General features: G+C 34.8%; 1 protein-coding gene across 6 annotated transcripts in view; it reads left to right on the forward strand.

Annotated features, from left to right (window-relative positions):
• The window catches only part of Vps13a (vacuolar protein sorting 13 homolog A), a 221,449-nt gene that overhangs the window by 48,582 nt on the left and 146,174 nt on the right, over positions 1–26,693 (forward strand). For all 6 annotated transcript variants that reach the window (XR_009378680.1, XM_059259973.1, XM_059259982.1 and 3 more), the window contains exons 15-23: positions 267–396; positions 2,266–2,360; positions 2,672–2,814; positions 6,932–7,118; positions 7,205–7,319; positions 13,975–14,111; positions 16,134–16,266; positions 17,498–17,615; positions 19,857–19,995. Coding sequence is in view for 5 of the 6 variants with exons in the window: in XM_059259973.1 (XP_059115956.1) it covers positions 267–396; positions 2,266–2,360; positions 2,672–2,814; positions 6,932–7,118; positions 7,205–7,319; positions 13,975–14,111; positions 16,134–16,266; positions 17,498–17,615; positions 19,857–19,995 (1,197 nt within the window). In the remaining variant the exon portion in view is untranslated. The remainder of the gene's footprint in view (positions 1–266; positions 397–2,265; positions 2,361–2,671; positions 2,815–6,931; positions 7,119–7,204; positions 7,320–13,974; positions 14,112–16,133; positions 16,267–17,497; positions 17,616–19,856; positions 19,996–26,693) is intronic.

The following is a 26,693-nucleotide window of genomic DNA, read 5'->3' on the forward strand; positions in this document are numbered from 1 at the left end:
TGAGCCTATGAAAATTCCAGAGTTCATATGTAGATGCAAAGCTAATACCCACTGCCTGCAATTTCTGTATCTTTTTAAGCCACAGGTAGAATCATGTGTTATTCCAAAGTCTTGTTTGGTAAATGTTAGAGTTACCGTGTTATGGTGTTAGTATGTGCATTTATTCAACTCAAAATAGATTCATTTTGGAAATATCCTGCTTCCATTTCTTTTGATTGCTAAAATGAGGATAATGTGTCATCTATTGGAAAACTTACTTATTTTAGGTAAAGAAAGCTGGATACAAGATTTACAAAGAAGGAGTAAAAGATCCAGAGGATAATGCAGGATGGTTTAGCTGGCTGTGGACTTGGTCAGAATCAAATGCTAAACAACCACTAGAAGTTAAACCTGGAAGTATGTTCTTTTCATTTTACATTAGTATAGTTAATCATCAAGTGCATAATCATAAAGTTTTTCAAAAAATTGTAGCCAGAAGATTTCCTGTATCCCAGCCTGCCGATGGTCGGGACAAATCTCTCCCACTCACGTCCCCCAAGTAAACACACAGAGGCTTATATTAATTATAACTGCGTTGGCCATGACTCAAGCTTTTTGCTAGCTCTTATATCTTTTTTTTTATTTTCATCTGTTTCATTCTTTTTTTTTTTAATTTTATTTTATTTTACAATACAATTCAGTTCTACATATCAGCCATGGATTCCCTTGTTCTCCTCCCTCCTGCCCCCCTCTTCTTCCCCCCAGCTCACCCCCTATTCTCACTTCCTCCAGGGCAAAGCCTCCCCCGAGGACTGAGATCAACCTGGTAGACTCAGTCCAGGTAGGTCCAGTCCCCTCCTCCCAGGCCGAGCCAAGCAACCCTGCATAGGCCCCAGGTTTCAAACAGCCAACTCATGCAATGTAGCTCTTATATCTTATATCTTAAATTAGCCCATAACTATTAATCTATGTATTGCCACATGTTTCATGGCTTTACCTGCGTCCCATTACAAGTTGCTCCTTGGGTGGCTTGCTGGCTTGTCCCATCTCCGTGACCCACAACCCTCCTTCTTCCTGTCTCTCCTTTTGAATTTCCTGCCTGCCTCTAAGCTGCCTTGCCATAGGCCAAATGGCTCTATTTATCAACCAATTAGAGAAACACATATTCGCAGCATACAGAAAGACATTCCCCCATCAGTAAGTATGTATTCATAGTGATAAATTGTTTAATTTATTATCAAAATTATAAAATGATTGTTATTTTCAAATATATGTTTATAAATAGTTCAAATAATGATGCTGCAGAAAAGCTTTATATTGGGAGCACTCAGTGCAGCACATGTGGTGTGGTAATAGGTAAATATAAATCACAGAATGCTTTAAGCCGCTGGAAATTTTTCTTGAAGTTGCTTCTTGGAAAGATTTTTTTTCCTTCTTCTCTTTTTGGGATGTGTATGTGTGTAGGTGCTATGGAGTAAGCCAAGAGCCTTGCTTATCCTCAGGCATGCACTGTGCCACTGAGTTGCTCTCTCAACCCTTAACCATTTTAAGTAAACAGGCTTTTGTTTGTTTTGCTGTGAGGTCGCTCTGTGTTGCCATAGCTCAGTTTAATCTCCCTGTCTTTCTGACTCAGACCATGACTAGTTGGGATTACAGACAACATGCTGTTGTAACCAGTCAAGACTTTTGATTTTTACCCAAATAACGAAGATCACAGCTTTGGAGGGCTAGGGACTTGACATATGATACATCTTGGACTTACTACTTTTTGGTAGTGTGGCTACGTTAGGTGTGCTAAATCTGTTTTATCCATCTGTAAATTGAGAGAAAATTAGGATAGTTTATCTACTACTTTGTAATGATTAACATAGTGCCAGTAAGTTCTTGCTTAATACAGAGACTGAAAAAATTATATTGCTAAAATTTCAGTTAATAACTTACTTTATTTAAGAATCATTTCTAAAATTGCCAACATGAATCTAATAGTTGTTATTGTATTATCTTTTACAAGTAATAATAAAATTTGTGGGCTGGCAAGATGTCCGAGTGGGTTTTGTTTCCAAATTTGGTGGTCTGAATTTGATCCTTGGGTCCCATGTAGTAGCAGAGAATCAACTTCTTAAAATTATCCTCTGATCTCCACACACACTGTTATGTGCATGCACATACACACATACACACTAAATAAAACAAAATCCATTTTGGTTTTTCTATAAAGCCAGGTAAATTATATTTGTTTTATATTGTTAGTAATAAGACCATAAAACACTTATTTATGATTTATAGTTCTTGAAGAAATGTTGACACCTGAAGAAAAGGTTTTACTTTATGAAGCAATTGGTTATAGTGAAACAGCAGTTGATCCAACCTTGCCAAAAACAGTAAGATATTTTCTTGCTTTATGTCTTTTAATGTTAGATGTGCCTGCTGTAATTCTTTCAGAAATTTTATGTTACTGATTTTTTTCTGTGGTCTTTCTTGGGTGTCTATAAATAGAGTATTACCTTAATTCAAAAAATATGAATAAAAATATTTTTTTAATTTTTAAGGTTATTGTAGTGATTCTTTGGTAAATGAAGGATTGTTTTAAAAGTATCTCTGGATTTGAGAATAAAGGAATTATGTGAATAAGATTGTTTTGTTTATTTGTACCCCCCATCCTCACCTCTATTTTATTATGGATCTTCTCTAGTTTGAAGCCTCGAAGCTTTTTGTTCACTTGAAAAGTATGTCTATTATTCTGAGAGAAAATCTTCGAAAGCCAGAGCTGGTAGACATTGTAGTAGAAGGCCTTAGTACTTTGATTGTGCAAAGACCAGGAGCACAAGCCATAAAGTAAGTATAAATTTATTTTCTTTCACAGGTTAAATAGCACTAATCTGAATCTAAAACACAGAGTTTCAAATGCTTTGACTATTGACAGGAAAATTCCATACCTGACTTGATGTGATGGATTGCAGTAAAAACACAGGCACACTAAAAATATTGTATACCTTTAGACTATATATGTGAGGAATATATAAAGTATAAATAAATTCATGCTTAGATCTGGGTCCAATCCCCAAGAGACCACATCATCTACACACAAATACTCAAAAATCCCCCCCAAATCTGGAATCTGCTTCTAAGCTTATCTCTCTCTCACTCTCTCTTCTTTATCAGGCTATTTCATGAGGGCAGGGGAAGAGGACCACTTTGTGAAGCTTAGGAGTACAGATTTTCTAGCTTGGATCAGTTGACAGGTGGCACAGTGGTGACTTTAAATGGCACAATTATGTCATGTGCTCTTTTAGTGACTAGAATGTGAACTGACAAGAATGTAGCCAAAGACTCATAGGCTAGAGGTGAGGCTTCATCCATGTCTTTGTTCAGCTTATCAAGGTTTTCACACCTATGTTGTACCACGAACATCCTGGCCTAATGAATATGGTTCTGGTGTTTAAACAAAGAAAAATTTGCCTTATTTTGTGAGGACACTTAGATTTTTGAAGGGTCATTTTAACAACATGAATATTTTAATTATAGGTTAACTTTGAAACATTTTGTGTAGGATAAGACCTCACTATGCCAGTAATAGAGTTCTCAAACTGGTCAATATTTTTAAAATCACACAAAGCAAAAACAATACCAAACATAGTAGGTGGTGCTGGGGAAACAGCTTAGTTTGTAAGTCTGCTGCACAAGCATGAGGGCATGAGTTTGATTCCCAAAACCCTTGTAGAAAGCCAGGTGTGGTAGCAGCAGTCTGTAATCCAAGTGCTGCGGAAGTCGAGATGGAGGATACCTGAAACTCACTGCCCATCCAGCCCTGTTGAATTGGTGAGCCCTCAGTGCCAATGAGAGACCTTGTCTCAAAAAAACAAGGTATACAACTTTCAGCTTTTGTCTTAAAAAGTTTCCCTTTTAAGGTTGGAGTTGAGGTTGCAGACTTTACAGCCCTTGGTGCTGTGATTTAATGCACTCTTCTGCATGTTTAGGGACTTAGACTTTCTCCTGTACTATGGAATTTTTTAAATTTTTTGGAGTTATTAATGTATTATATTCAGTAAAAAGTAACATGTTAATAAAACATAGAAGAACACCAAAGAAAAATTAAAAAGTAGTATTTGACCATACAGAAAGAAACAACAAATGTTGCCATTTCCAGCATAGCTCCAGGGACAGACGTGACTGGGGTGGTGAGGGAATGAAGAAAAGACAAACACAGACAGACAAGCTGGGATTGGGAGGACAGGGCTCTTTGGTGGAGAAACTGCAGCACCCCAGAAACTTGGTGCATATATTATATACAGTTTGAACAGAGAGGTGGGTGTTGCATGCAGTTAAACAAAAGAGCAGAGTTACCATATACAGTGGAATAAGGAGGCAGGTTTACCTAACCTTAGCAGTAGCAGTTTTTGTAGGAGAGTAGTCTACAGGCTGCAAACCCAAAGGAAGAAAGAAAATCAGAACATGGAGCAGAGAGAGCTTTGCCACTCTTCGGAGCTGTAGCCACCCCCGCCCAAGGTGGAGGAGCAATGGGCTTTGCCGTTTTCCCACGGATTGACGCTAACGTCCTTGGAATAGCTGGATCTTCAACATACATTCACTTAGGACTTAACACTTTCAAAATACGGCTTTTAATCTGGGTCCACCTTTTTTTTTTTCTTCAAAACATCCCCTCTTTCTTGCCACTCTTTCTCCTCCTGTCTTCTTCCTTCCTTAACCCTCTCTGTTTTTTGAGATAGAGTGTCTTTGAATTCTGAATCTTCCTGCTTCAAGCCCCTCAATTCCTAGATTACAGGTGTGCACCACCATGCGTGGTATAGTTTGATAGTTTTATTGAGAACCAGTTCATATACCTGTAACTTACCTATTTAGTATATAATTTATTGGGTTTTTGCAACTATATTACATATACATTTTTACATTGATAATGTTCAAGGTTATGTAGCCACCACCTGAATATAACTTCAGACATTACAATATACCATGAAGAAACTGTATATATTTTAGTGGCAGTCCCTTCCGAGTGCTTTCTTTCCTTGTCTCTGACAACTAACTTCTTTTCTTTTTTTTCTTTTTCTTTATTCTGGGGTTAGGGAGATGGCTCAGTAGATAAGAGCTTTTGATATGTATACACAAGGACGTAAGTTCTAATCCCCAGAACCCACAAAAAAAAAAGGTATGAATGCATGTCCCTGTAACTCCAGTGGAGACAGCAGGTGGATCCTAGGAGCTCACTGACCAGTTTGTTTGTTTTCCTTTTTTCACTTAGCATGATATCTTTAGGGTTCATTTACATAGAATGAACTTGTAATTATTTTTTATTGCCTATATTCTATTATTTGGCTGAACCATATTTTATGTAACAGTTCTTTAACTGACAGATAACTGAGTGCTTCTATCATCGGACTACAATGAATACTTGATATGAACATGGGCAAAGTTTTATTTGTATATGTGTTTTAAATTTAGGGGTTATGTACCTAGGAGCAGATTTATTGACTTATGTGGTAACTGTTAATGTTTAACTTCAGTAGGAACTACCAGACAATTTCTCAAAGCAGGCACATTTTACATTCCTACTACCAGTGAATGAAATTTTCAACTTCTCCATATCTCCACGATACTAGCTATTATCTGTTCTTCTGATTATGCTATCTTAATAAAAAGTGGTATCTCAGCGTGGGGCTAATTTCTGTTTATTGATGACTAATGATTTTAGACTGTAGTGCTAAGTTTCTTTAGTCCCACCTGGCCCTGTGGTCCTGCAGCCACTTATAATCATTCAGAGGCTTAATATTATTTACAAACTGTATGGCCTATGGCAGGCTTCTTGCTAGCTAGCTCTTTCATCTTAAATGAACCCATTTTTAATCTGTGTTTTGCCACATTGCCGTGGTGTTACTGGTCTGCTGGCATCTTGCTTCTCCTTCAGTAGTGACTGATGTCTCTTCAGACTCCACCTTTCTCTTTCTGTGTCTCTGTCTCCTTGGATTTCCCGCCTGCTTCTAGGCTGCCTTGCCATAGGCCAAAGCAGCTTATTTATTAACCAATGGAAACAACATATATTCACAGCATACAGAAAGACATCCCCCAACATTAGAATTTTTTCTGTATTTGTCCATTTTATGTTCATGTTCATACCTTGTTTGGAGAAATGACCTTTAAGCTTTCTCTCCCTTTTTATTTGATATGTCTTGATTGGAGTTCTTAACAGTTCTTTATGCATTCTTGATACATATCTTTTTTTATCTTTCTCTCTCTGGTGGGGATCAAATTCAGGGCTTATGTTTATGCTCGGCAAGTATTTACACCTAAACTATAGCCTTTCCCCAAGATTCTATATATGTATGTATGTATATGTGTATATGTATGTATATATGTTTATAGGTAGGTATACATGTATGTATGGGTTTGGGGGTGCTAAGGATTGAACCCAGGCTACTTCATATTCTAGGCAAGTTTTGTAACCACTCAACTACACCCTTACCCTCACAGGTAAAATAATCTCATTTTTTTTCTATTTGGTACAGTTTCTTTTTATTATATCTCTTGTAGCAATTTTTTTTTAATTTTGTCCTACTTTGATTTACTTGGACTTAGTTTGTTACGTATGCATTTTAGTATATCCAAAAAGTTTTGCTTAACCAAGGGTACAATGAATATCTTATATATTCCTATAAGTATTTTATAATGTTACCTCTTTAAATTTAGGTTATATGCCCCTCTTCAAGTGCAGATACCAAATACCAGCTATCATAGCATTTTAATAGAAAATTTAGCATGAATATGGCTCTTAGTGAAGTAATCCGTTAAAATTCATAGGAATTATATATTTTTCTCTTAAATGATCTGAGTTATAGGAAATGCAAAGAAAAATGTCTTTACTATGTTTTATAATTTTCCAGTCTGACAAATTATTTAAAATTATATTGATTCCTAACTCCTCCTCTTTTCTTTTATACAGATTTGAAACCAAGATTGATTCATTTCATATTACTGGTTTACCAGATAATTCAAAAAAACCCTACCTGCTGTCTTCATTGGATGATATGTCACTCTTCCAGATTACATTTGAAACAAATCCTTTAGATGAAACTGTTGCTCAGAGGTGCATCATAGAGGCTGAACCTTTAGAGATAATTTATGATGCAGTAAGCATTTTCTGTATTACTAAGTTTAAGTGTATTTTCATTTGCTTTGAGTTTGTGTTTTATGTCAGTGGTGCTTATTTTAACAGAGGACAGTCAATAGTATAGTGGAGTTCTTCAGACCTCCAAAAGATGTCCACCTAGAACAACTTACTTCAGCAACTTTGACAAAACTTGAAGAATTTCGAGATAAAACAGCAACAGGTAAAGTAATTTGTGGATTAAATAAAATATTAAAATTGTACTTTAAATGTATTTCTAGACTGGATATAGTGTAGTAGAAACTAATCTGGTGCTTTTGCCAGGTAGATAGAACAATAATTATTTTTTTGAACAGAGCTTATATTTAATAATCACATTTAAGTTAATTGAAAAATTTTCATTTAGTTATTTAGATCTCTTTTTAAGTAGTAGGCTTCCTGTTTTCATTCTTTTACAATGTATTCCAGAGTTTGGTAGATTAGGCTGAGAAATAAAAGTTCTATCTTCTATTCTCAAGGAGAATAAAAGGTGTCGTTATGTATTTATAAGGTATTTTTTGGTTTGAATTTGCTAATACATTTTCATGTTTACTTATTATTTATTTGTGCTTATTCTTCTACTCTTTCCTACAATCTCAGATTCCATTCATGGTTCAAATTCCTGAATTCTGTTCCAGCTCATGTAGTAGCATATGCAGTAGAAGCCCAAAACAAAGTATTAAGTAAAGCCTCTTTTTCAGTCCATTCCTCTTATTATGTAGAGACAGATAGACAGATACTTACAAATAAATGTGAATTCATTGTATTTAAATCCAGTAGCCAGTCAGATTTAGATTTTTTTTATCTTCAAGATATTTTTCCTAAGTCTTATTGCTCAACAAAAAGTACTAAAACAGTAAATGTCTGCTGTATAAAATTCAAATATTATAAAAATGTATTTTGGAAAGCGTAAGTCTCCCGCATTTTACCCTTATAATTTGAAGCTTGTTTTTCCTTTGCTATACTAGTAGAGTCATTTGTTATTTAGAATAAAAATATTCAGTATTCAGGCTGATCTTTGTAAGTTAGATCACAGCCTAGTGTTTACATCCAAATTCCAAGCCAGTAAAGACTACAGAATGAGTCCTTCTTTTAGAAACAATTATGAAAATATTTTTGAAGGTGGAAAGCTACTAGTATTCTTAAATTAATTTTTAACATTTAATATATTTTTTTATTTTTTAGAAAACTAAAATGAACTTATTTTGGACTGGACTGATAGCTCTTATCTCTTTGGTTATTTTCTTTTTTCCCCTTCATTTTCTTCTGTATTAGTTTTTGTTGCATTTGCCTCTATTAATTATTTACTTATTTTTTTCTTGTGTCATTGTCTTCATCTTTGTAAATAGTTCAGGTAAAGAAATAGCATGTCCATATTTATCCTTTGTCTCTGATAAAAAATGAATATACGTTTTTGTTAACTCTCTTTTGAAGTGGATGATTCTCTAGTAAAGTTTGCTACTAACTCTTGACTGTCATCTTGCTGGGATAGAGAGGCACCAAGGAAATAGAACATAAACTTTTGAGTGTATATGTGAGGGAATTTCCAGAGAGGATTAGCTGAAGGGTGGAGACTTTTGCTGGACATAGTAGTCTGGGCCGGCATGTGTGGTCTCTTTAGAGCTGTGTTATTCTAATGGGTCTGTCTTTATATGTTACTTGGTCTTTTTCTCTTGAAGCTCTTAATATTCATCTTTTGTTGTGTATGATAAATGTTTTGAATATTATGTGTTGTGGGGAATTTCTTTTGATCCTGTCTATTTAGTATTCTAGGTGCTTCTTTGATTGGCATCTCCTTTTTTAGGTTAGAAAAATTTTTATTCAATGATTTTGTTTAAAATATTTCCTGTGCCCTAAGCTAGGTTTCATTTCTTTCCTCTATTGCTGTTATTCAGAGATTTGGTCTTTCATAGTGTCCCAGATTTCTTGGAATTTTTGTTTTTGGAGTTTTTTAGATTTAACATTTTTTTCTTGACCAAGATACCCATTTTTTCTACCTTGTCTTCTACCTGAGATTCTGTCTTCCCTGTCTTGTACTGTGTTGGTGAGTACAAACCTTGCCTCTGAGGTTTTTGTTTGACCTCCTAAATTTTCATGTCAGTCTGAGTTTTCTGTAGTGATTCTGTTTATACTATCATGTCTTGAACTGTTTTCATATTTCATTCTACTCTTTGTGTTTTCACAGGTTCATTAAGGGATTTATTTATAATGCTCTTTAAAGCCCTTGGAACATATTCATAATTGCTATTTTCAATTCTTTGTCTTATTCTTCAGCTATACTACATTTCTCAGGGTTCTAATTAGAGATAGTTGTCTTGGCCATTACTGTGTTTTTGTACTAGTGTCTAGGCATCTGGTTTTGTGACAACTGAGGTGATTTTAGGTGTTGAATCTTGTTTTGTCTTTATTAGGTGGTTGTTCCATTCCTTGATTTCTGTTGCCCTCTCCGGATCTTAGGAATGTGTGATGGCTGTATGTTGCCTGATAAAGGGTGCTTTCTCAGGTCAGTGGGTGGCAGAGAGGAATAGAGGTCTGCTAGTAGAAAAGGCTGGCGGAGCATCAGGAAAGAACTAAGGGGAATTTGTTCACACCTTGAAGTAGGATTCCCATGGAACTGGAGGTGTGATGGGAAGAGGGGGTTCTGTCAGTAGGTTGTCTTAAGAGACAGGGATGATAGAGCTGGGGGACCCTGGGTATGACCCAAGAGTTGGAGTCTTCAGTAAATGGAATTTAGGTTGGAGGAAAGGTACCTGTAAGAAGTTGTTATTTGGTTGAGGGTGATGCTGAAGATGAAGGACAGGAAGGATAGTGTGATTCACTTAGGTGCATCCCTGCCAGATGTGGCCACTGTGGGTGTGTGGCAGAGAGTATATATCTGAATACAGATGGCTGACACAAAGCGATGAGGGAGCAAGGAAAGCTGAATCCACAGCAAGGTTTGGAGAAGTCCTCAGGGATTGTAGTTAGGGAAGAGAGGCCTGGATGAGCAGCAGTCTGCTACAGGTCTGAGGAGAAGATGGGAGATTATAGTAGAGGACAGGAAGGAGAGTGGAAATCGCCTACTGGAGTCCATGCCAAGTGTGGCCGATGTAATTCTTAGTTTTAATCAACTTCACAATCCCATACTTATGCCAGATACAAAACTGAAGTGTATCTACTCCATTCCGTAGACAGAAGCTGAAGAGTAATTTGAACAGATGATGTTTGTGTAATGAATTTTTAGCCGTAATGAGGGATTGTCATACTCATTTAAAACGTAACTTTGAAGGTGACAGGAAGAGCACTTACAAAGAATATTACAGCTGAGATACTGTTCACTAGGAATCCATCTTTCCAAAGACTCAAGTCCAGTCCTTATTGGAGAAGGCAACAGCTGTGACTTACTAAATGGCCTTGTGGTTTCACGTTGGCAAAACTTTCTGGAAATCTTTCCTCAGGTATGGGAAAGGCGTTCTTGGGACAAAGTCTCATTACGTGTATTTTATCCAAAACTACCTGAGGAGGTTCTGAAGAAAGGTGCTGGCTCTAAAGTACTTTTGGTCCTCCTATCCTGCCTGGTCTAACATTGGAGAAAGCCTCACTGTTGCTGAGAGAACACCCAGGAAGTGATACCCTTTCCTCCTGTGGTGTGGTGTCTTTGTTTTGTCTTTAGTGCTAAGGAAAAACATTTACAATCCTCAGATCCACCTTTATAAAGCAAGCAAGTGGGTGAATTTGGAGCCAGCCGAGGTAGGAAACAGATCATTAACAGACCCAAATGCTGTCAGAGCATTGAGATTGTTGGTTAGCCTGATTTAGTTTTAGAATCAGGACTAGAGAATGTCTCACTGAAGTAGTGTGAAGACCACATAGATTTATATTCATGGTCCACCTAGCTTAAAGAGCCTTTGAGACAGTGGTCAACCTTGGAATATTCTAACTTGGGAAATGATTGGGGGAAATGTGAAGAACTATGTTTTGAGTCTGTTCCTCTACTATGTCCCAAGTTTATTGGATGATTGTCAGAATTCTTTGTTCTATTACTCTGCAATTGTTCCTGGCCTTCACTTCCCCTTCTCTTACCATTTGAAGAACTTTTTACCTGAATCTGCTTTAGATAGGTTATTGGAAATGCTAAGACCCTTTCTTCTTTATATTAAGCAGTCTTATATCACTTGCCTAGAGAAGACCTTTGGAATTTCTTTAAAATGACAGTTTTTATATTTCTTTCTCATATTTTCAGGAAAATAAGTAGCCAATATAGGCTACTTATTCTATACATATATAAGTATATATTTTAAACAGTGTTTATCATCATTACTATTATTTTGAGACAAAATCTTACTGTGTAGCATGAGCTAGCCTAAAACTATCCTTCATTCTCAGTCTCCCAAGTGAGGGAATTATAAGTGCACCACCACACCTAGAAAATTATTTTCAATTTAATAATCTCTTTTTTTTCACATGCATATCAAGCTAATGATTGCTGTATTTGATACTGGGTATCTGGTTTTTAAGCTTTATTTTTCTCTGTCATTGTATATATAATACATACTTAATTATTAAAGGTACTGACTTTATTTCAAACATACATTCTTAATAAATCCTTAGTCTTAAAAATTATTCTAAGTATGCTGAATAAGTATACTAGATATTCCTACATTTATGCACTTTCTACTTTAAACCTTCATAATAATAAATTAATATAGCATTACAAAACATTAAATTATTTCTTTGGAGGATTTACTTTTGAGAAACGAAGGAAGTAGGTCATAATAATAGGAAATAAAGGATTTCCAAATAGAAATGTGAGCTCTTCAAGTATTGAACTTTCTGAATCAGTTCTTTATAAAAGTTGTAAGACATTAATGACTTTTCTTCTCATCTCACATTCTGGTGATATTTCCTAACCTAGGCACAATCTGACAAAAAGAAATTACATCTGCTCTTGACCGGTGTAGCAGGGCTTATGCACACATTATCCTTTTCATTATATTATTTTTCATTATAATTAAGGTGAAAAAATCTGGTTGTGCTGGCTAGTTTTATGTTAACTTGACACATTAGTAGAGACGTATCTAGGAAGAGGGACTCTTGATTGAGAAAATGCCTCCATAAGATTGGCCTAGAGGTAAGTCTGTGGGGTATTTTCTTGATTGGTGATTTGTGTGGGAGGGCCTAGCTCACTGTGGATGGTGCCACCCTTTGGCAGGTGGTCCTGGGTGCTATAAGAAAGAAAGCTGAGCTATCCATGAGGAGCAAACAAGTCCTCCATGACCTCTGCTTTGGTTCCTGCCCTGACTTTCCTTCATGATGGACTTTGATTAAAAAAAAAAAAACCCTTTCCTAACCAAGTTGCCTTTGTTCATGGTGTTTTATTACAGCAACAGAAATGCTAAATATGACACTGGTTAAATAATTCTTTTGTAGTTTTTGTCTTTGTGGAGCTAGGTATCTTTCTACCCAGCTATTATATCCTAAATTGTTATAGATTGGAGTGTCTTTTATTTGCTTAAGCTGACTTAATGACTGTTTGTAGATGGAATATAGATAATTAGGCTTACAATATGATACTGGACTTAGAAAAATAAATTAGATGAATTTAGTATGCTAATTATATGCATAGGAATGAATTAAATTTATTAGCATATGATGGCCTAAGTGAATGAAATATCTAAGTAATAGAGAAACTGGGTTTGTTGCCTTTCCTGGTTTACATGCGATTTTGTGGAAGATAAATTAATGACTGAGGTGTTTTCGCTTGTCATATAATTAGGCTTTGTATCGCTGTTCAGTATGGTAGGAATAGATGTTATTAGATTTATGAATTGTGAAGAAGTTACACAAATTCTAATAGCAGATACAAGTAAACGCTTTCTACCATTTATTATTAATATATTTTTAAAAGGTTTGTATTTTTCCTTTCATTTCACCTAAATTAACTCTGATTTAACATTTTCTTTTGGTGGCTGTAGATGTGGATCAGTTGATAACACTTACTTCACAAGCATGAGGACATGTGTTTGGATACCCAAAACCCATTTAAAAAGCCAGATGTGATTGTGTACCCCTGTAATCACAGCAGTAGTGAGATGGGGTGGGGGAAAAGATGGCCCCTTGGAAACTAACCTAGCCTACCTGGTCATGATACAGGCCAGTAAGAGACCCTGCCTCAAAAGTGGAAGTTGTCTGTGGATCAGTAGCAGAAATGGTCCTCTAATGTCTTCAACCAACATGCTATGCACCCATCCCCATCCCAGTGGCTCAGAGGATTAAGAGCATTTTATGGTCTTCTAGAGGACTCGAATTGAGTTCCCAGCACCACTTGAGACTCTAGCTACAAGAAATCCAGCATCCTTTTCTTGTCTCCATGGGGACCTTGCAGGCACATATTCATACTGACATATAAACATAAGTAAAAATAAAAGATTTTTAAACTCCCTCCCCAAAGACCCCATTTATTTTTTTTTTGGGGGGGGGGTTACTAATCCTGTTCTTTAATTAGTTTTGTGTGTATATTGACCAGTAAAAGATGTAAACTTATATTGTAAATTCTTGCTCTAGGGTATTTTTGGTTTGTATTTTTTGTTTTTTGACACTGGGTCTCACTGTGTAGCCCTGGATGGTTGAGAACCAAACTTGTAGATCAGGCTGTCCCTGAACTCACAGAGATCAGCCTCAAGTGCCCCAATAAAGGTGTGTGCCACCGCACCAGGCTTTTCTCTAAGGTGTGTTAAAATCGGTACTGACTTTATGGAATTTTAAATTGCATTATCAATTCATGTTTGTTGATTCTCTGCTTTATTTTCATAAAGTAAGTTGTGAAATGTACTCATTGCAAGGATTTAATCTTTTTGCAGGTTTGCTGTATATTATTGAAACACAGAAAGTTCTTGATCTCAGAATTAATGTGAAGGCTTCATATGTTATTGTCCCACAATATGGGAATTTTAGCCCTACATCAAATCTACTTCTCTTGGATCTTGGTCATTTAAAGGTATACACTAATAATGTTTGATTGATATGTCATTTGTGATATTCTTTTGTTTAAAATGTACCTTGGTTTTATTAAGATTTATTTATTTTTCATGTGTGAGTGTTTTTCTGCATGTATGTAGTTATATATACCAGATGCATGCACTGCTTAAGGAGGCCAGAAGCGGGTCCCAGATCTCCTTGAGCTAGAGTTACAGGTTGTTGTGAGCCGCCATGTAGGTACTGGGAGCTGAATTCAGGTCTTCTGCAAGAGCAGCAAGTGCTCTTAACTGTGGAGCCATCTTTCCAGCCCCAGAAAATATACTGATTTTTAGATAGTTCAATTTGGTTTATTGATGTTTAAATATATTAGCAGTACAAGGATTTGAGAAACAATCCTTGTGGTTAGTGAATAAAGTTTCATTTCATCAGGTAGTTCTTTTTCCTCACTGTATTTTCAAAATCCAAATTTTCATTTTAACCTAAAAGCCAGTAGTAAATGTTAAGAATTGTATTTATAGACTTGTTTGCCATACTCAAGTGTTTTATTCTTCAATTTAAATCTTATTTGATTAAGTGTACAGAATGGGGACAGTTTTGGAAGTAATCTTTCTGAAGTTTTTACATATATAAGTTGAGTAGAAACATTCTTTTTAGATTTCTACATCTAAACCATTCAGTATAGTACTCATTAGTGTCATGTAATTATTAAAGTAAAGAAAAATTAATTAAAAATAAATTCAACTTTTGTTAAGTGCTTAAGTACTAGTCTGAGCTGGTTAGTGGCTGTTGTGATGGACAGTCCAGATGCAAAGTGTTTTTATCATCATTACCATTCTGCTGCTCACAGCCATTAAATGTAGAATACCTCTAGAAGTCTGCAGATAGCTTTGGATACCTAAGAACTTGGTTCTTTTCCTATTACATTGCACTTGGTATATATTTATATTATAGATATATAATTTGATTTTGATCATGAAATTATTTCAAAGACAATTTAAGAATATAAGGATCAAGAGTTTTAAATATTTAATTTTGTGACATTAGCTAATTTGTTTTACCTGTTATCTAAAATTTATTACCTTTTAGAGATAATATTTTTAAAATATTTTAAAATTATTTATAATTTTATGTGCATGGGTATTTTGCCTGCATTATATATCTGCTCACTATTTAAGCACTTGGTGCCTACATAGGCCAAAAGGAGGTATTGGAAGGGATTGTGAGCTGCCACATGGGTGCTAGGAATCAAACCCATGTCCTTTGGAAGAACAGTCAGTGCTATTAACCACTGAGTCATTTCTCCAGCTCCAATCTTTTTATTTTTATGTTTGTTTTTGAGATAGAGTCTCACTGTGTAGACCAGGCTAGCCTCTATCTCAAAGAGATCTGTTTGCTTCTGCTCTCCTGAGTGCTGGAATTAAAGGCATATGCCACTATACCTGGTGAGATAATCATTTTTGACAGTCTACTCCCCATGAGCTATATGAAACAAAGTAAAAAAATGTTTATATATATATGTATGCATGTATTTACATTTAAAGAAAAAATTGTATACTGCTTTGGAGTGATCGCTGGAATATTTAAGAAAAAAATAGTGTGCACAGTATTCCATGAAAGGGGAAATAAAAAAATATGGCATGCTTGGAGCTACATAACAGACAGAGATAATAAGCCCTGTTCTTTTATTACATAGCTACTAAAAATCTGCTATTAGACGATAAAAACAGCCACATTTTTCTCATGGTCTTGTTCCTAATGAGTTTTCTTTAGATTTTAAGTTTTTGTAAAATTGTATTATTTTCTAGGACTATCTTGGTTCCCCTCTTTTGATAGAAATAAATTAAAAAATATAACTCACCATATGAATGTCATCTTATACCTATCTTTCTTTGTATGTCTCATGGATAAGGATCTTTTTAATAGCTGTATATATCTGTCTGTGAATTTATCCTGTCCTATTAAATTTTTATGTTAGAGAGCTAAGCAGTAGTTTCATTTTGAAGTACTTTACATGGTCTAAACTATTAAAATTAACCTTAAGGTGACAAGTAAAAGTCGATCAAGATTACCAGAAATGAAACTAAGTGGGGCCAGCCTTGAAGAGATAATGCATAGAGCTTATGATTCTTTTGATATTCAGCTTACAAGCATACAGTTGCTTTACAGCAGAGTGGGTAAGTACAAGAGATGTAATGATGATTTTTTTTTTTTAAACTAGTGATTAAGTAGGTTTTTTAGATACTCTGAAGATATGCCTGAAGACTTTCCCTCTACGTGATTGGAACCTTCCTGTATTTGAGTTAAAATTAACAGTTAATATTACATAGTGAATGAAAGATAGTTGATTGTGAAAGTGTGACACCTTAAGCACAATCCCACTGCTTCAGAATAGCCATTCATTGAGATATATGACTGAGTATGTGTGTTTGATTGGCTGTGTTAATCTAGCTGAGTGATTGGTTACTCTAGCTGAGTAATTTAGTGAGTGATTTCTTTGTAAGTTAATTACAATGATTTTATTTAAATACAAAAACAAATATTGACTACAAACTAAACAAAAAACGACTACTAGCGTTTTCCTGGTTTGAAATCAGGAAATTTTGTTACCCAGTCCATCTAGCTAAAACTAGATGTGTGTGTGTGTGCGGTGGTGGTGGGGGGGGGCAGACACTTGCTCATTAGGCTAAGCTGGCTCATTGGTGAATTCTAAAGATCTGTCCATTGCCACCTTTAGTGCTGTGATTTCAAGCATGAACCACCATGCCTGTCTTTTTGTTTTGTTTTGTTTTGTTTTTTTAAGTGGGTACTGGGAACCGAACTCAGGTACTCATCTTTAACGGGCAAGCTTTACAAAATGAGTTATCTCCCTAGACTGGCTACATTTACATCAAAGGTTCTAAATTAACTATTCTCTCACTCACATGTGACTGTTAACATTGCAGTGAATGTTTCAGGTCATATGTTTTGTAGGTCTAGGTATGAATTTCAGCTTTTGCCTTAGCATTTTGACTATAGGAAAGTTTTGATCTTGTTTTCTAAAATGTAATAATTACAATCTCCGGGAGAATTAAAGTTTAAACATTGCCTAGAACAGTGCTAATTAAAAATCTTGAATAAATGGCGGCATTTGTTAGTAATTATCAAATGCACTTACATTTATCTGCCCTTTTCATTGCCTTATAGTGACATTGTTTTGGTGGTAGAATATCTGCTTGACATAAACTATGCTGCCTTTTAAAAAACAGGCCTTTTTCTTTTGTAATAGAACATTGTATTATAAAGCAGCTTTGAGAAAAAAGAATGGAAATGTAAAGACTTTAGATATATATGTCCTTTAGATAATTTTAGGATTTGTAAGTTATAAAGATTATGCTAATAATAAACATGAACTCTTTCTGTGATTAGGTGATAATTGGAAAGAAGCTCGAAGGCTCAATGTATCTACACAGCATATTTTGACACCTATGCATGTCAATATAGAACTCTCTAAAGCCATGGTTTTCATGGATGTCAAGATGCCCAAGTATGTATTACATATTATCCTTTTAACGTAATTGTAGATTTTCTCAGTAAATCTGTAATGAAAAAAATGCAATAATTCATTGAGTTTATTACATCTATACATATACCATTTGCCATTGATGCCATTTTTAATAAGTAGTTCAGTGGCATCTTAGTAAATTCAGCCATCATCACCATCTATCTCTAGAACTTTAACAATCTTCCAAACTGAATTTCAGACTCACTAAATAATAACATTCCATTCTACTCTGCCTTTTGCCCCTTGCTACCAAACCCCCTTTACATGTTATCTTTATGAATTTGATGGTTTTAGGTACTGGATAGAAGTAAAATCATTTAATATTTGTCCTTTCTTATCTATATTACTTCACTCACTGTCTACTTAGGGTTCATCTATGAAATATATGATGAATAATGTTTTCTAGTCCTTCTTTTTTTTTTTTTTTTTGGTTTTTAGAGACAGGGTTTCTCTGTGTAGCTTTGCGCTTTTCCTGGAACTCGCTTTGGAGACCAGGCTAGCCTCGAACTCACAGAGATCCACCTGCCTCTGCCTCCCGAGTGCTGGGATTAAAGGCGTGTGCCACCACAGCCCAACCTAGTCCTCTTTTAAAAGCAGAATTTTTATTGATTCCTGCCTGGTTCTATCCATTCTTGAAAGTAAAGTGGAAGTTTACTACTATTGCTAAAAGTCTCTTTCTTCCCCTTAGTTCTTTCAGTATTTAATTCACTGAACTGTGATGTTTGGTATGTATATGTTCTTAATTGTTAACATATTTTTGTTAAGTTTGTCCTTTTATTTCATTAGAAAGCATTCTTTTAAAAATCTTCAGTTGATTGTTTAGGATATCTATTTTAATACTTACCTTTTGACATAAATATTTTCTTTAAAGTGAATCTTCTGTCATGATAGCATATAGTTGGATCTTGTTTTTTATCAATTCTGTCAACTGATGTCTTTTGATTGAGAAGTTTAAAACACTTTTATCTACACACTGATATGGAAGGACTTGTTAGTTTGTTTTCTGTATGTTTTATAGCTTGTTTTCTCTCATTTCCTCTGATGGCCTTTCTTTGTGTTTGGTAGATATTTGTTCCAACGTGTTTTGATTACTTTCTCATTACCGTTTTTGTATACTTTGCGAATGTTTTATTTTGTTATCATAGAGATTAAATATAATATCTTAAACATTTTACCATTTTTTTAAAATGGTACCATGTTAGTCTCATTTACAAGCAATATCTACTTTTTCTGCACCAATTAACATAGACTTATTTTTATGTCTTAATTTCTGTAGAAAATGAAAAGTAGTCAAAGCCCAAATCATAACCCTTTTTTATATTTGTCCATGCATTTACCTGTACTGTGATGTTTAACTAGACAGATTTAAGACAATAAAAGGAAGCCTGCTATGTAGTAGATAACATTTTGATGCCTAGTCTCTGCACATTGTGCATCTTGCATATTTAAGAAAGGAAAAGGTTTTGATGCATCAATTGAATTGATCTGCAGCTATGTAATTAAGTTAAACCACAATGTATGGAAATGAATACAAATACTTAGGTTATTAAAAATAAAACTTAAGACTTTTCTGAAGGAATTCAGGTACATTTTTAGAAACCAATGTTCGACAACCAAAATGTATAATTTGGAAAAAATCAATTTTAGGGAAAAATGGGGATAAAACCAATGAGTTAAAACATTTTGTGTGAGGATCATACCTTTCAAAAAATTCTTGTGTGAGTGTGTATGCACATGAATGTTTGTACATGTGGGCATACACGTGTGTGGAAGCCAGGATGAGTACACAAAGATGGCATATACATACTGTAATTATAGTCACATAATAAATAACTGATAATTAATATTATCTGTTTGGCAAACACTAGAGAAACAATAAATGAAGTAATACTGGAAAATAGGCCTCTGAAAGTATTAGGGCTGGTCCATCTAAGGTTTATAAGGTAAGATGTCATTTGTGGTTTTAAATTTTTATTTTCACTATTAGTTGAATTCAAGGGTTTCCATCTACTCCTCTTCATGTTTGTTTTGTTTTGATTTAGGGATGGGGTAGGTGCTAAGCATTGAACTCAAGACCTGCTTGCTCAGCAAGCCTTCTGTCAATGAGTCACCTCCCCAGTTCCCATTCTTTGTTAAGTAGTGTACTTAAACCAGAATGAAAATTAATCTATATATTCTGTATACTCCATATGCTCTATAATGATTCCTGTCTCTACAAAATAGATTCAAGGTTTCTGGAAAATTACCTCTTGTTTCGTTACGAATCTCGGATAAAAAATTTCAAGGGATTGTGGAATTGTTTGAAAGCATCCCAAAACCTAAACCCATATCTGATCTACCTGCCCCTGCCAAATCATTCCAGGTAAAGTCTTTTTTAAAATTCATGAAATATTAAATTGGAAAATAGATTTCAAAGTAGTAGATGAAATTACCACAGGTGAAATTACTTACAGACATTTTAATTTTCAGCAGAATTGCGTCTTTTACCTAACATCTCCGTGATGCCCATTTACATTATGAGTATTTAAAATTATGGGGAAAACCACTACTTTGAACTTACTTGTACAAGTATTAGGTTATACCTCTTTCCATTAGATAAATTCTTAACTGGATTTGTTGAGGAAAAGTATTGTAATTTTTAAATTTTGATGAATTTTGTCAACTTTCCTCTCATGAGTATTAATTTATTAACAGTGAATGAGTCTTTCTCTGCTCTAAATTGTCCTGAGTGTTAGCCATTCTTAATATTTTACTCTATGAAAATATTGCCTTTTGGATTTAATTTGTGTTGTTTAAAGGATATGTTTGCCTAAGTTTATTGACTGCTTAAATTTCACTTTTTTGAACTGTTATTATTGTCAAATATATGTACATATTATGGCTTTCTAATTATGGAAATTTATTGTTCATTTGGAATTACTTTTTCACATTTGATTTTTAGTGCACATGTAAATTTATTTTTATTATGAATTTTTATTTATATATAGCTATTTTCTCATACCTTTGATTTCTTGACTATCATATGATTTTTCTCTTCCTAAAATACTTTAAGAAAGGAAATATCTAATCTAATTTTTTTTATTTCCACACTCTTGGGTTATTTGTAAATCATTAAATTTTCTACTTTTTAAATAATTTACAATTTGAAAAAAAATAGCAAAACAAGTTTGTGGAATCCCCATTCTCTGATCCATTTGATAGTGAACTGCTGATATACTGTCCTGTTATTCCTGACCACTTTCGTGTTTTACAGTGTTTTTTCTGCTTTGACGTTGAGCTTTCTGTTTTATTAACTCTGTTGAAGAGCATGTGTTTTGAATTTTGATGAAGTAATATTTATTATTTTCTTTTTGGATAAAGCTTTTAAATGTGGTATCTCTGAAACCTTCACCTAATAATGAAATAGATTCTTTTCCTGTGTTTCATTCTAAAAACACAGTAGTCTTAGAGTTACTTTATAAGTGTATGTGAATTTTACATTAATATTTGAATGTAATCTTTTAACATCTTCAGTCTAGTTTTACATCTGTTTAATTATATCAGTTTCATTTTTTATATATATTTTCCTCCTGAGCTGATTATATATGCTTGTGTCTGTTTCTTTTCTTTTTTAGTGACTGCTGTCTACCTTTTGCATTTATATCTTTTTTTTTCAGTAGAAATCTGTCATAATTATACAAATAGATTCATAGTAAGTGCTTTAAATAGGCAGGGTAAATTTTCCATTTTTTTTCAAATAGCTTTCATAATTTTACTTTTATAATCAAGTTGTCAATTTCCATCTAAGTCTTGATGAGTTTGGTAAGGATAGTATTATTTACTAAATACTACTATTGAGAATTGAAATCTTAGCACTACTGTATCTTCCAATTCACTATAAAAGTATATTTCTCCAGTATGTCATTTTAGTGGTTTGGGGGGAAGGTTATAACTTAAACATGTATTTACTACATATATTTTGCTAGGTTTATACATACTGTTTGGGCCCTGATTGTTTTCCCTCTGAATTCATATATGGAACCTTAACCCCTACATCTATATCTTAAATTCTGACTGCTTTGGAAGTAGGGACTTTAAAACAGTGATTAAGTTAAAATAAGACCATTAGGATAGGCCCTAATTTGGGACTGATTGGTGGCTTCATAAAAGGAAATTAGGAATAAAAAGAGACACCAGAATACATGTGCACACAGCAAAGGCCAAGTAAGGATGCAGCAAGAAGGCGGCTCTTTGCAGGCTAAATGTAGATGCTTCGAAAAACTTGTTTTATAATACCTTAATCTTGACCTTCCTGCCTCCAGAATTGTAAGAAAATACTTACTGTGGTTTTAACCATTGATTCTCTGATTTTTTTTTTTTTTTTTTTTTTGTTATGGTAGCCCTGGCAGTCTCATGCAGATTTTGGTACCAAGAAAGTAAGTTGTTGCAGTAGTAACACTTAAAACTGGCATTAGAACTGTGTAACAGTTGAAAGAATTTCAAGGCATGTGTTAGAAAAATCCTACGTTCTCATCTTGAAGAAATTATTTATAGACGTGTTTAAAAGCTCCTTCTGGTGAGGACTGTAATAAAAACTACAAACATGTTTTTTAATATCTTAAACAGAAGTCCTTATAAATTGGCAGAAATCTAGCTGAGCTGTCTTCATTTTTTGTGGAATGTAGAACTTCTAAGTGTTGAACTTGAATAGTTAGCTGATGTGATTATTAAACTATGAAAGGTATGATATATATTTTTTCTCTTCGTTATTAGAACATTGAGAGGTGTAATGAAGGAAACAAAAACAAAACCACTGTGTGTATAAAAAAGGAACCAAATCTTAAAGATTTGGAAAATGGTTAGTTTATCCATAATGCAAAAAATAAGAGCATGTTATTTGAGGGTGCATCAGGAGTGTTGTGAGACGATTTGATTAAAGAAATTATGTCACAGATTCAAGCGTTCATCTCAAACTAGGCATAAAAGGGAGATTAAACCAACTAAACATGCCTTACTTGGACTAAAGGGAACAGAAAGGGAGCAAAATGAAGAAAGGTGTTGAACTTTAAAAATTAAATAGACCATGAGAGTACTGCTGAATAGCTGCAAGTACACATTATCCTTGAGCAAAAGAGGAGAGTCATGTCCTCTGGGTGATTCTGAGATCATCATGTGTCACAAACCCATTGTTCTCGATGGTGCAAGATTCAAGGAAGGAAACAATGTCGTTACCAGTGGACTGGATTGCTGCTGACCAGGACCTACAGACAGGGCTCCATTTAGTCTTTTCTTATTGAATATGATAATGTAGGCTTTTTTTTGGACATTCTTTACCAAATTAAGAAATTGCCCTCTATTTCTAGTTCTCTGAGCATTTCTCTGTGATAGATATTGGGATGCTATTTCTGAATCTATTAAGATAATTTTATGCTTTGTTCCTTTATTCTGTTAATATGATGAATTGATTAGTTTTGCATTCTAAATTACATCTTATCTTTGATACATCCTGTATATTGTCTGTTTGATAATAACAAGGTTGAATGTCTTTTATCCTAAGTTGGTTAGTATTAGAAATATTTTAAATTTCAGACTTGGTCTTTTTCTTTTTTTTCTTTGAATGTTGAAATATTTTTTTAGATTTTTTTCAATTGAGCATTCTTACTTATAAAATTCCAAAATGCTTCAAAATCTGAAACCTCTTGAGCATCGTATCACTGCTCAGAAAGTTTCAGATTTCAGAAAAGGGAAACGACTAGCAGGAGGGTAAGGTAGGTAGGAGAGGATAACTGGGGAATGAAAAACATCAAAATGTATATATGTCTATGAAAATATAATGATAGCCATAATTTATATGGTGAATATACCTCAAAGTGTAAACATCTTTACTAGCTTATGCATTTGTCAGTTACTAAGAAAAATATTGAAATTTCTAATTTTAGGCCAATTCAGATACTCCATTTTTAGATGTATACCTTCTCTGAAGTACTTGTGACTAGAAGTGCTTTGAATTTCATTGCTTGTTTTTGTTTTTCCATTTTAGAATATTACAAACATCTGAGGTAGATGTAGGATACAAGGTCAAACAGAATTTATATATGCTTTATATCCACATTATACATATATCTGAATGTAATTTTATGCAATGTCTTTTTGTGACTGAGTTTTGACTGTGATACATCACATGTAATCAGGTATAGAATGTTCTACAAGTAGGGCTCTTTTTATCTTCATATATGTTTGGATTTTGAAACACGTTAGATTTCAAATTAGAATTTCTCAACATATTGTATATTTTTTTTTAGGAATTGAGGCTTTAGTGTTTGTTCTTAACAGGTATTAGATCCTACTTTCTGTGTGTAGTATCTTAAAGAGAATGTTAATCTCATAAGATGAGTTGGGAAATGTTTCCTAGTCCCTGAGGTTCAGTAATACTGATAGACCCATTGATAACCATATAATAGTCTCAAAGTATTCAAATAAATGATGCTCATGCTTCTTATTAAGTAAAAACTTGGAAATTATTAAGCTTTGTAGAGTAGAGAAGACATGTCCAAAGAAGATAAGCTGAAAGCTAGCTGTCTTGTGCCAGTTAGCCATGTTGTGAACTCAAAGGACGCTTCTGAGGGACTTATAGATTGTAAGAAAGCAAAAGTCTTATCTTAGTTAGGGTTATAATTGTTGTGATGAAATACCATGAACAAAAGCAGGTTAGGGAGGAAAGAGTTTATTTGGCTTACATTTCCACATCATGGTCCATCACTGAAGGAAGTCAAGGCATCATAGTCCATCATTGAAGAAAATCAGGGCAGAAACTAAAACAGGGCAGAAAACTGAAGTCAGGAGCTTATGGAGGTCATGGAGGAGTGCTGCTTCCTGGCTTGCTTCTTAAGGCTTGCTCAGCCTGCTTCCCTATATTAACCCAGGATCCCAACCCAGGGGTGGCACCATCCACAGAGGGCTAATTCTCCCACATCAATCACTAATTAAGAAAATGCCCTATAGACTTTGTTGTGTGACAAAACCTTTCCTGGGATGATGCAACAGACATATCTATTCATCTCAGATAGTGAGCAGACCAAAGTACAAATACCACCAAAGTCTAATTCACTAAGTCAAAGTTCACTCATGTAGTGAACCATGAGTTTTATTGGGGTTTATATTCAGTTGTATGAGGAGTTACTCACAGGAGCAGAAATGACTCAAAGACAGCTGTACCACCAAAACCAACCCTAGCAGGTGTGACAGCTCACAAACCTGAGAATCTGCAGCACACTGCACAGCCTACAGGCAGCTCAAAAGGTTGTAGGGTGTCCTTTCCATTGCCTCAGTTGGTCTTAACTTCTAGGCAGTTCAGCTGTTTTCTGCTTCTTTCAAGCAGCTGGTCTGGTCTCAGAGTCTTTGCAGCTCAGCTTCATTCATTCAGTCTGAGAAGGACTCTCAGCTTTTATTGCTTATTGTGGCAGGGAGGTACCTAGTGATTCTGATCAGATTCAGGGACTTCCTGAAGCTATTTTGAGTTGTTTACTTTCCTGCTTAAGGATCTTTCTGCAGGATGGAATGTTTTAATCTCTTGCGGAAACTGTTACACAACAAATTCCTACAGCAATAACTTTTGGAGGCATTCTCTCAACTCAGATTCCCTCCTCTCAGATGACTGCAACCTGTGCCAAGTTGACATAAAACTAACTAGAACAAGTCTCATTGCTGATTTGGAGTTTTGGTTGTTAAGAGTAGAAGGTCAAACTGGTTGCAGCATTCCAAAATCAGAAGCCCAATTTGGAGCAATAGCATGAACTTTTTAAATTCTGTGAAGGATAAGAGAAGAGATGAAGATAAAATAAAAAGGCTTGAAATTAGCAGAGCTTGGCTCATGAGGTTTGAACTGTCTTTGTAACGTCAGAGTGCAAGATAAAGTCACAAGTGATAAAGTAGGAGCTATAAGTTATATAGAACATCTATCTGTGTTGTAGAATATTATTTTAAGATGTATTACATTTATTTATTTTGTGGAACATTTGTTTAAGGATGCAAAGATATGTTACATTCTTTTTTGTTGTTTTTGTTTAATTCTGTGAAGCTGTGTTACTTTGCCTGTCTAAAACACCTGATGGTGTAATAAAGAGCTAAATGGCCAATAGTGAGGCAGGAGAAAGGATAGTTGGGGCTGGCAGGCAGACAGAATGAATAGATGGAGAAATCTGGGAGGGAAGAAGGAGCAAGAGAAGAAAGAGGAGGACATCAGGGGCCAGCCCACCCAGCTACAAAACTGGTAACAGAGTAAGAAAGAAAGGTCTATAAAATAGATAAAGATAAAACCTCAGAGGCAAAAGATAAATGGAATAATTTAAGTTTAGAAAAGCTGGCTAGGAACAAGCCAAGCTAAGGCCAGTCATTTGTAATTAAGAAGAATTCTCTGTGTGTTTATTTATTTGGGAGCTGGGTGGCAAGCTCTCCAAAGAATAAAAGCAGAAACAGCCAGCAACACATCTACCTAAGGTAATTGATGGTGGTTACCACATAGAACAACAGATTTCTGTTGTATAATACACAGCCTTATATTGGAAGAAATTGTCATCTAGAACTTGGATAGCTAGAGAGAAGTTAGTTTCCAGCTTCAAAGTTTCAAAGGGCATGGTTACTCCCTGTTAGGTATGGATGCAGCTGGTGACTTTAAGTTGAAGCCAGTGCACATTTATCTTTCCACAATTTGTAGACCCTTAAGAATTAGACTAATTGTACTCAGCATTTTTCATGTAAATTAAACACACAAATACTGGATGATAGCATGTGTGTTTACAAAATAGATGTAGGTTTTCAGCTGTCCCTGACTGCCCCTAAGTCACTGCCTGACAGTTTTGATACTAGCTTGAGATAAAATTATATGCATTCCAGTTTTGTTTGAAACCATTTTTGCCTGAGCAATATAAACTTTTTTTTCTTATAATCCAAGTTATAGGGATGCACCAGGCTTCCTGCCAGCCTTGACCACACTTCTAACACTCCCAGCAAATTCTGGTGTTCAACTCTTCCCTTGGTTTTACAGCAACTATGGTCACTTGTCTTTTACCTCATTGTCCTCAG

Source organism: Peromyscus eremicus, chromosome 1, assembly GCF_949786415.1.
Source record: "Peromyscus eremicus chromosome 1, PerEre_H2_v1, whole genome shotgun sequence".
Lineage (NCBI taxonomy): Eukaryota > Metazoa > Chordata > Mammalia > Rodentia > Cricetidae > Peromyscus > Peromyscus eremicus.